At 36.0% G+C, this 10,923-nt stretch overlaps 1 protein-coding gene across 1 annotated transcript; it reads right to left on the reverse strand.

Moving 5' to 3' along the window:
• Positions 1-1,600: 1,600 nt before the first annotated feature.
• LOC311095067 (uncharacterized protein) lies at positions 1,601-3,834 on the reverse strand. The gene is made up of 6 exons (XM_084133400.1): positions 3,646-3,834; positions 3,032-3,346; positions 2,624-2,935; positions 2,385-2,429; positions 2,149-2,229; positions 1,601-2,007 (listed from the first exon to the last, which is right to left on the reverse strand). The coding sequence occupies exons 1-6, from the start codon at positions 3,719-3,721 to the stop codon at positions 1,970-1,972; spliced, it is 867 nt and encodes a 288-aa protein (XP_083989526.1). The 5' UTR covers positions 3,722-3,834; the 3' UTR covers positions 1,601-1,969.
• Between the last annotated feature and the right edge of the window lie 7,089 nt (positions 3,835-10,923).

Below are 10,923 nucleotides of genomic sequence, written 5' to 3' on the forward strand. Positions count from 1 at the left end.
ACTGTTATGCTGATTGAATTAGGATTGGCCAGACCCTCAGTCTAGGGTGTGTTTTCTAAACATGCTTTATTCAGAGTCTCCGCCTCTATGTAATCCCTCCCCTCTTTGAATGTGTATAACTACCATGAATACTGTATTTAGATTAGATTGTTGGATGACTGCAGCAACGTACAGCGAAGTTCTCAATAAAGAATAACTTCTGTTTGAACGCGATCCCAACGTCTCCTGGTCTTGCTTCGATGAAGGAATAAAAGTTTTCAACAATCCGATCGTGGTTGTATCTCTCTATTCGTGTGGCTGGATCTTATTGCTGCATTTGATACTATTAATTTCAAGGCTTATTAAACTAACGCCAGGAAGGCGCTCTCAGATTGAAAATAAATGTATAGATAAATGCCTTTGCTGTGCCGACAAATTATACAGCTGTATCTCAAAGAGACACGTTGTTTATTTTGGGAACGATGCACAAACGAAGAAACAAAAGAAGAAGAGGCTCAGAGAACGTTGATTAATAAGATGAATAACCACTACAGCAAATGCTTAGAAATGAAAATGATATTGCACTATCGACCACAACATTCTTTTGAATAGACTTGAAAATTATGTTGCCATTAGCTTGGTTTAAATCTGACCGTTTGTAGTTTGTAGCAGTTTGTAGCAGTAAATGAAGAAATGTCTTATCGATCTCAAGTTCAGTATGGCGTACCACAAGGCTCAGTACTAGGACCATTGCTTTTCACTCTGTACATGCTACCCTAGGGGGATATCATTAGGAAGCATGGAATTAGTTTTCACTGTTATGCTGATGATACTCAGCTCTATATTTCTTCACGCCATGACGAAACTTACCAATTCACAAAATGAGCGGAATGCATAGCTGATATAAAAAATTGGATGACTAGTAATTTCCTACTACTTAACTCAGAAAAAACAGAGATTCTAATTATTGAACCAAAAACTTCCTCACGTAATAACCTAGAATACTGTCTAACACTTGATGGCTGCTCTGTCAAGTCCTCGTCGTCGGTTAGGAACCTGGGTGTGCTCTTTGATACCAATCTTTCATTTGAAAGCCACATTTCTAGCATCTGTAAAACCACATTCTTCTATCGTAAAAATATATCTAAAATATGAGATATGCTTTCAATGACAAATGCAGAAAAGTAAGTTTATGCATTCATGACCTCAAGGCTAAATTATTGTAATGCTCTACTGGCTGGTTGCCCTGCATGCTTAATAAACTCCAGCTCGTCCAAAACGCTGCAGAATTTTGGACTAAACTGCTCAATTCATATGGATTAGTTTTACGATCTCTTTATGAACCTTTTGAAGCATCAAAGTGTCAGTTGCATAGATGTCTATGAAGGGACAGAAATCTCTCAGATTTCATCAAAAAGATCTTCATTTGTGTTCAGAAGATGAACGGAAGTCTTACGGGTTTGGAGCGACATGAGGGTGAGTAATTAATTTTTGGGTGAACTAACCCTTTAACGATAACTGGATGTGAATGAGGAACAGATGTGACATCCCAACAGTCTTGGATTTTAGCAGAATATATTAAATATATCTGATATATATAAATAAAATAAAAAGGCTGAGATGAATTTTGACAATTTAGTGGAATAATGAAAGACAAAATCAAAAAGTCATCAAAAGACTGATAAAAATCAAGCAGTCAAAAAGATTTACATTCACGTCTATGAATTATAAACAGGCCTATAGCTTTAATTGAAGTATGTCATAAGCAATAGATTATGAATTCAGAGTAACAATGTTACAGTGTCCTTTTTATACATATTACATGTACTTACAATCTATCTCTCATTTTCTCTCCCTCTCTTTATATATCATTTTACATAACTTTTAATAATTCAGTTTAAAGCAGTCTATGCCTTTAAAATTCCTATCTATAAAAATTCATATATTTATAGTTGCCAAGAGGGTGGTTCAATCAGTATTATTTACATCACTATGTCTTCTGGGTGTCCTGACCTCTTCTTCTATTATCTGTGAATAAAAGCACACCGTTATATCAAACCTCTCATATAGTATCATGTGGTAAGAAGACTGATTAACTCTTGAATATATTTCAGATGGTGTATATGTGACTTTCTGATCACAGATGTTGTAAAGAGTCTCAAATCTCACCAGCTCTCCTTTCACAGATGATCCATAGGAGAATAACAGTAGGAGTAGTTAATACTGCGATCTCAATGACAAGTATAATCACTACAGCAAAGAGACAGACTCATTCAGATAGAGGTTACAGCACAAGACAATAAACAAACTCAATCCATGAAACTGTAAATGATGATAAATGAAACAACAATGACAACAAATGTTCTCAGTATAATGTACTGCAATGTGTTAAAGACATTTCATACCTCTGAGTGATAATCCAGCTAAAGTCTTGTTGTCTGGTGAATTGACTAAGAGGAGAAAAGAGTTGCATCAGACACAGAGATGGAATAATATAATAATATAGTATCACAGGATAAATATGATTATAACTGATCTCTTCAGAACAGCATTATTTATATTTACAGACTTACAGAGGAATATTCATACAGCATGTCCAGCATTGAGCTAAATATTGACATTGGCAGACATTTCGTTTTCTTACCCAAGTACGTGACAGTATATCTGACTGAGGTCTTGACTTTAGTTCCTTTAGTAATCTCACATCTCCACTCTGTGTTGTTGTCTTCATTGAGGAGTGTTGTAGTCAGAGAACTGGTACAGTGTTTAGGAGAGAATGAGATCTGATATCTGGAGTCTGACTGCAGATCCACATCAGTCTTATTCTTCCAGACCAGCTTAATTCCCTCACCATAGAAGAGATCAACACAACTATATACAGCATGTACATACAACTGACAGGAGAGAGTGAACGAGCGTCCAGGTCTAATCTCAGCCTGTGTGGATGATGGAGAGACTGAAACAGAAATCACACAGACATTTATTTCAGTAAACGTGTGATTTTAACGAGAGTATTATGTTCTTTTATCATATAATGAACAGAAACACTGACCATGAAGAACATGCAGAAAAACATTGTTATCATATATCTGTGTATTCTGTTGTTGCCTGCAGGTGTAACGTCCATGATCTTCAGGTGTGGCTTTATAGATGTTCAGAGAGCAGTCAGACCCCAGACTCAGTCTCTCACGTCTCTCTGTGTCTTTGTGCTTCATCCCTTTTTCAAATAATACAACTGTCACTGAACGTTCTCTATTATACATCCATGTAGTTGATGTGCAGTCAGTAAGAGCATTTCTACAGGGCAGACTGACGTTCTCACCATCACTGCTGAACATCGCGAGAGATGTGATCTTTCCACTGGTATCTGAGACAGAGTAGATATGAGTGTTCAGATTGTGCATCAGATAAACACTTTCACTCTTAAACACAGCTTACAATTACATAGTTATAAAGTAGACGACATAAATCTACATGTAACCCGGTGTTGACCACATAAATATCAAAGAAAAGTGGTCTTATATATTCATCAATCCAAATTAAATAATCTTAACATGAAATACTTTTCTATGACAGGATCAAGGATCAAATCTGACAGACTAAAGTACAAACTATGATCATAATCACATTTTAAATATCTTGTATGACACATGCAGATTCATTTACCTTTGAGAAATGAGCAGATAAAAATCAGTGCCAGCAAACTCTTATCAGCCATTTTCTGTCTCTGTCCGTCTTCCATGGTTCATTATTCACTCAGTTCTTCTTTTAAACAGCATCAGTTCCTGTGGTCATAACTTCATGTCATCAGCCTAATGTGTTTAGTCCTGAATCTGCTACAGCTGCTCCTCAATGACACGAAGTGTTGACCTGCATTACATTTAGATGGAAAATCATGTTCATAAAGTTTTATAAAAACTCAGACGAACGGACGGATAGATAGATAACAGAGCTTTACAAGATTGTAGTTCTTTCCCACACTAAAGCCGTTAAGTTCACAGTCTTGTACCAACATTATAATGCTTTTAAACAAAGTATCTTAAATGTTCCATAAAAAAGATTGAACAAGAGTCATCTATGCGTTTTCTCTCGCTCAGTTCTAGAGTTATTTTTAGTTTCCGAAAGCCTAGGCCCAGGTCTTCTAGTTCATCAGGGCTGGGTTTCCCGAAACCTTCTTAACGCTACGTCGTTCTTAAGTTACACCTTAAGCTGTACCTTATCGTTAATACGTGTTCCCAAAACGTTCTTAGTTAAGTATACCTTCTGTAAGTCATACTTTCGGAAGGTTGGTCTGGACCACTCTTAGCTTTACCTTATCACTGTTGCAGGTCTATATGAATATAATTCAGAAGTTTTAATACACCCAGACAGTGTTCAGTTAGGCTAATTCAAGTGTTTTCATGCAAAGAATAAAATTGTCATTACACTGATTGTTGTTAGAATTTTAATTATATTATTATAATACAATTTTATAAATTGATTTTAATTAAAGAGCGCTTTTAAAGGCCAGTGAAAGCAAAGGCTACTGTCAGTTAAGTCCTATTCATACGCTAATATTGTTTCTCATGGGCTCGTCCGGTATTTTAAACATTTACAGAGGTAAGTCGGTGATTTTAGTGCCGTCCGAATCCATATCAGTGTTTTTTCTCACCCAACCCACGTAAAAATCCCTGGCCAAATTAGTACCTACTGTTTTTTGACAAACAGGTCGTGTGGTAATTTAATTGCCGTCTGAATCCACATCTCCGAGTTTACAAGAAGAGATTCAAAATCCACTGTTTAAATCCTTTTTGATCACTGCCGAGCACCGTACGTGACGTACACTTTTATTTACTGAAATGCTGGAAAGTATTTACAAGAACAATATTTCATCGCAGCTCCACCTCAGCGAACAAAAATGGGAAAGAGAAGAAAGCACATACAAAATTAAAATGGTTATTATGGCAGCAATATATAGCCTACAATTTTAAAATATGTAGGTAAGGCTATTATAGGCTATTATAGTTTGGATTATTTTTTTAAATATCCCATGAGTCCTAATAAATGCAATTTAAACTATTTCTGAAGTGCTTCTTTTATAAAGATCACCGCTTTCTCACATAATCAGCCCCTGCACGAGAGAATAATTGATTCTCGAGCCATCGATATCAACCAATTCAGCACCATCGCCACGGACAGCGCCGGGTAACGTCACACGTAAGAAGGAATATCTTAAGCAGCTTCCTAAGGTGTGGTTCGGGGAACACACCTAGAAATGGTATACCTTCAGTTAAGTTATACCTTAAGAGTCTTCGTAGCGCGCTAAGAGACAACGTTATCGGGAAACTCAGCCCAGAACATTGCTTTATTTTTAAAAAAATATTAATTTAGCAGAAACTGAGGAAGTTGCTTCAACATTAGCTGATTCACTGGAACACATCATGGTATTTCATCATGGTATTTCATCATGGTATTTCATCATGGTATTTCATCATGGTATTTCCAACGACATCAGAAACCCTGATGCAGACCACCGTCCCACAGAAAACACCAGCCAGCGGTTCATCATCGGCAGCCAGGACCACAGTATGAGGCTTAAGTGCAAAACAGTGCAGAAAAAGAGCCAAATATTTTAGTAATATATCAGAAAGAGACTTAATAATTTACATTAAGTGTTTGAAGAAGAGCTCTGTCTTCATATGTTTTGGAAAATTGTAATTCTTGTAGAAGTTTGTAGGGATGGGAGAAGAGACGTTAGGAGACGTCAGCTCTGTTTGAGGGATAAGAATACATCATTAATGTGTTTGTTGTGGACCGCTGGATGTTGATATCACTGGGAAAAGAGTCATCAGCGGGTGAGGAGAGCAGAGGCGAATCATCTCAACAGTTCGTGAGCGTCTGAAATGCAGATCTTCTCGTCTTGGTAGTGCATGCTCTGGGAAGCAGGACTGTAGACAGAAATGTTTGGGTCAGTGGGTCAACAAGAGAGAGAGTTAAAAGCAAGAGATCTGTATATATACACACTGTAAAATCCAACAGTGATTCTAGTTAACTTTACTTAATGTCTTTACTTAATTGTAAAAATCTAGTAATCTGTACTATTCACATACTATGCTTTGTTTACTAAGAAAACCCAAGTTAAGTTTAATTGATTGGTTTGAGTGTGGTTTTTGAGGTGGAGATCAAAATTAATGATCTTTAATTTTGATCTTAATGGATGTTTCACTCATTTCCTCCACTTCTGCAGTTATTTTTCTCTGTTTGCATTCACTAATTTCCCAAAGTCATCTTGAATGTTGAAATTTTAATACAACTGAAAAATTTGAGAGAACATCACATAAGCTGACTTCATAAATTGATGTTGATTTTCCTATAATGCTTTTAGTCACCATTATGGTGATTAGTGTTCCCTTTGGTTGGGCACTTGGAACTTCATTTATACTTATGTAATTCTCTTCCCATTGATGCAGTGATTGCAACAAGAAATCAGTTATTTGGTTTCAAAGGAAAAGTAATATATATATGAATGAATGAATGAATGAATGATGTATAACATAACTATATTTCATGTCAATTAATGTCAATTTAGTTGCTAACACTTATGTCCTAAACACTTTGTGAAACTTTTAATTCTGTTTATATAATCCTTCTATATTTGTGACAATCTTGCAATTGATCATACTTGAGTCACACAGACTTCAACATTTCGCCTGCAAAACAACAATGGTAACAATTATATTTTATTTAAAGTAAGTTATCAAGTACTCTCTACAGTTCTTTTTTAGTTACTAGAACTCTTGTGTAAGTGAACTATACTAACTAAGCATTTGTCAGTACCACAAACTATTCCTATTTCACTTTACTTGTGTTTTTTAAGGCAATCGGTTTGCATGCTTTTTTTTAAGTCCAACTAATTATATTTTACAGTGCAGTATGATTATTATTTCACTATTTTAATGTTGAATTGTTGAATTCTATAGGGATGCAGAAACTTATGGACTCTAGAAGGCCTTGAGACTGAGAGGAAGTATTGAGGATGAGATGGAAGGAAGAGAAAGACACTGAAGAGAGCATTAAATAGAGAGTGGCCAGAGAGTGATTAATAATCAATATATTATCTGATCAAAAAGATTTATTTAATGCAGTCCCAGACAGCAACATTGTGTCGGCCCAGATCCGGCCCACATCTGTATTCCACACGGCCCAGATGTTGCTGTCTGGTCAGTGACCCTCAATCCATATCATCCTTACTGACCCCATCAAAACGTCTTTCCTGGGTGATAATGATGATTATTATGCTGTGTTATTAATGATAACTACAAGATGAGTGGTGCTTACTAATAATAATAAGAATATATAATTTATTTATGTTCTTATTTTCTTCTTATTAATAGGCTACTTATTATTATAATCGACAATGCTTGACCGCATAAACAACACACAGTTACACTACACAGTTGAGTACATAGTGTATAGTGTGTGACTTGGACACATCTAAGTACACTGATGCCCCGCTCTATCTCTGACACACTCCACACGCTTGCGCTTCTTCAACAACAGAGCGAATAGATCTGGAGCGTTCACTGTCATGCGTCCAGTGTTGACACGCTTAGAATGCTGCAAACCATATTCTTCTGCAAGAAGTTACGAGTTTCATCTCATCTCGTCGTGAATCTTTAGTGTAAACTCGTTATCCATGTTATATTTCATCTGCAGCAACAGTTGAACTTTTATAAAAATATGAATTGCACAATAGTAAAAACATGTATTTGGCCATTAAATATGAAATGCATTAATATGCAAAAGTCATGAATGATTCACAGCTGAGCTGCTTTTTTCTTTTTCTCTCCAATAAGGTAGAAAAAATAGTTGAGTATCATAAATGAAATGAAATGTGAAGTGTGTTTATGAGGATTATGACTGTGATTGACAGGCCGGTTTACAGTGACTGACCCGTCCTGTCTCAGATGACACCCGAAACCCTCACAGTCTTCCTCTGAGTCCAGACTTCACTGATGTAATAATATATGTGTGTATATATATATATATATATATATATTTACATTTGCATAATAAATTCTACATATTCAATGACCAACTTTACAATATTTGTAAATATAAATACTGGGAGTTACTGTCACAGATTGGTTGTGTAAGACACATGAAGACAAAGGAGAATAAGAAAAATAGTCTTTAATGACAAGCTCAGGAGATCAGACATGTTACAGTTACAGTTACAGTTACATCGTTAAAGTCTTATTTTACAACCCCATTTCCAGACAAGTTGAAAGATTTTGTAAAATGCAATAAAAGAATATGTGATTTGTCAATTCTCTTTAACCTTTATATAACTGGAAAATGTACAAAGAAAATATTTCATGTTTCAAATATCATGTTTCCTCTGACCAACTTGAGTGTATTTTGTAAATATAAACATGATGGCTGCAACACACTCCAAAAACATTGGGACTGAGGCTAAATAAAAATGAAAAGATTATAGAATATAGATTGATTATAGAATATAGATTTTATTGCATATAACTGTTAATAATTTGGTCAGATTCTCGATCACACGGGTTTCAGCAGGTCTTCATCCTGGCCTCCAGCTTTTGCTCCTCTGATGGCAGCATATGTCACTTTATCATCAGACTGAGCCTGAGAGAGCGACACACACAGAGTCAACCACCATGACAGACATTATTACAACACACCGTACTGACAAATGTTTCTAAGAATCAGATTTAGCATTGCATATTTAAACACCACAGTTTCGACATGTCTGCCACTTATGAAGTCAGTGTTATGCAGAAATATATTTCCAGCCTATTATTAGGAGAAGTTAAGAGAAGTTAACTGATTATCTGTTAGCAAACACACAGAAATGGAAGAAATTGGCCAGATTCCTTTACTCACGTTGTGTCTTTCAGTACTCTTGTTTCTGGAAATAATGACCTCAGCATAAGCCACATCATCTGGATTCTCCTAAACATCAACAGAAACATGTAATGTGCAGACAATAGTGTAACTCATTTTTGATTTGTTGTATTTAATCAAAATGATGCTGTATATATTTTACAACTATTGTTCAGTTAAATTATATAGTAGTGTATAGCTGAACCAATGTTGCTTGTTCTGATGCGCTGTGGATCAAATGTGTGTGTGAATCTATGAGCTGTGATCATCAGTGTTGTTCACTAACATGGACATCAGCAGCTGGCGGGGTCACCGGGGTCACCGGGGTCACCGGGGTCAAACTGCTGACCGCTGCCTTATCTGACCCTTAATAGAACATTAACATTAGAACAGTTCTTCAGTTAATCATGTACACTAAAACATTTACACAATAAAATAAATAAATAAATGAGGCTGCTAAGTTTCTGAAAGTCTCTTTCACTCACCAAGCCTGCATTTATTTGATCGAAAATACAGTAAAAACAGAAATATTGAGAAATATTATTCTAATGTACATCAGCTGTTTTCTATGTGAATATATAGTAAAGTGTAATTTATTCCTGTGATCAAAGCTGAATTTTCAGCATCATTACTCCAGTCTTCAGTGTCACATGATCCTTCAGAAATCATCACTTTTGATCAATTTAATGCATCCTTGCTGAATAAAAGTGTTCATTTTCTTAATAGTAGCATAAGCAGTAAACTGGCGAATTCCAACTGTCACATTACTCTTCGTTTTACAAATATTTGGGATGTGAAAGATATAATATAATTTGAGATATACGTGAAATTATGCATGGAAATGACTCAAGGGCAGATTTTTGTTTCGTTTTTTAAACTAAATTTATGCGAGAATGTGTTTTTTAGGGATGATGTGATTACACACACTGTTTTATCTGTAAACGGCCAATTGGATGGAGACTGCAAATTTTGCAATCTTTTTTTAAACACATATTCACTTTGTCGATAACAAAACTCACCGGCTCTTTTTCTACAGATGAACCGAAGAGCGATAAGAGCGGTAAGAGTAAGAAGAGCCGCTACCGTAGCAGTTACAGCAGCAATCACTGCAGGAGAGACTACATGAAGAACAGTCAAACACTGGACACACACTCACACACATTTAACCACATTTCACAGAATTACTGTGTGATTCTTCCTTCATGCCCTCACAGCGATAAACCAAAGATGTATTTGTGTGTCATTCGAGGAGGAAGAGAAAGCTGCATGAGTCAGAGTTTATTCTATTCTGTAAATATGAAATATTAATGCTTATATAGGTATTAATGTTGACTATCCAACCATCAGTCAGCAGCAATAATCTTATATTAATCATAAGTGAAGTGAGATTGAGCACCTTGTGTTGTAGATGGTGTTGCTGGAGTTGAGGTTGTGTCCGTGTTTCAGGTCATGTGACAGTGTTTCAGGTCATGTGACAGTGTTTCAGGTCATGTGACAGTGCAGTTGATGTGTTAAGAGGAAGAACAGCAGGAGTTAGTTTAAACACACCACAGTAACCTCAGCTCACACTCCACACTTCTGCTGGTCAAAGGCTTATTTATTTAGTTAGTGTTGCTGAAAGCCATCTCCACATTATGACACAAACCCTGATGTTGTTCACTTTGGCTGTTATTTTGGAGGATTTCATCATGACATAGTTTAGGAAGGATAAATTAAAGGATCAGTTGAGGTTAAGATATCATGTGGACAGTGGGCAAAACACTTTGATTTTAACCAGCAATATTATTCTCAACTTTAATTGTTTAATATATCTTAGTTGCATAGCTTACCCAAGTACGTGACAGTATATCTGACTGAGGTCTCGACTTCAGTTCCTTTAGTAATCTCACATCTCCACTCTGTGTTGTTGTCTTCATTGAGGAGTGTTGTAGTCAGAGAACTGGTACAGTGTTTAGGAGAGAATGAGATCTGATATCTGGAGTCTGACTGCAGATCCACATCAGTCTTATTCTTCCAGACCAGCTTAATTCCCTCATCATAGAAGAAACTAAA

This window comes from Abramis brama (genome assembly GCF_963993115.1).
Source record: "Abramis brama genome assembly, chromosome: 13".
Taxonomy (NCBI): Eukaryota; Metazoa; Chordata; class Actinopteri; order Cypriniformes; family Leuciscidae; genus Abramis; species Abramis brama.

What these genes read in the sequence shown, in the direction of transcription:
- LOC311095067 (XM_084133400.1), bottom strand. Translation starts at nt 3,721, where the DNA reads ATGGAAGACGGACAGAGACAGAAAATGGCTGATAAGAGTTTGCTGGCA. An exon ending in TTTTCTGCATGTTCTTCATG is followed by an intron (nt 2,936 to 3,031) that starts GTCAGTGTTTCT and finishes TTTCTGTTTCAG; the next exon opens with TCTCTCCATCATCCACACAG. An exon ending in AGCTGGATTATCACTCAGAG is followed by an intron (nt 2,230 to 2,384) that starts GTATGAAATGTC and finishes TCTTTGCTGTAG; the next exon opens with TGATTATACTTGTCATTGAG.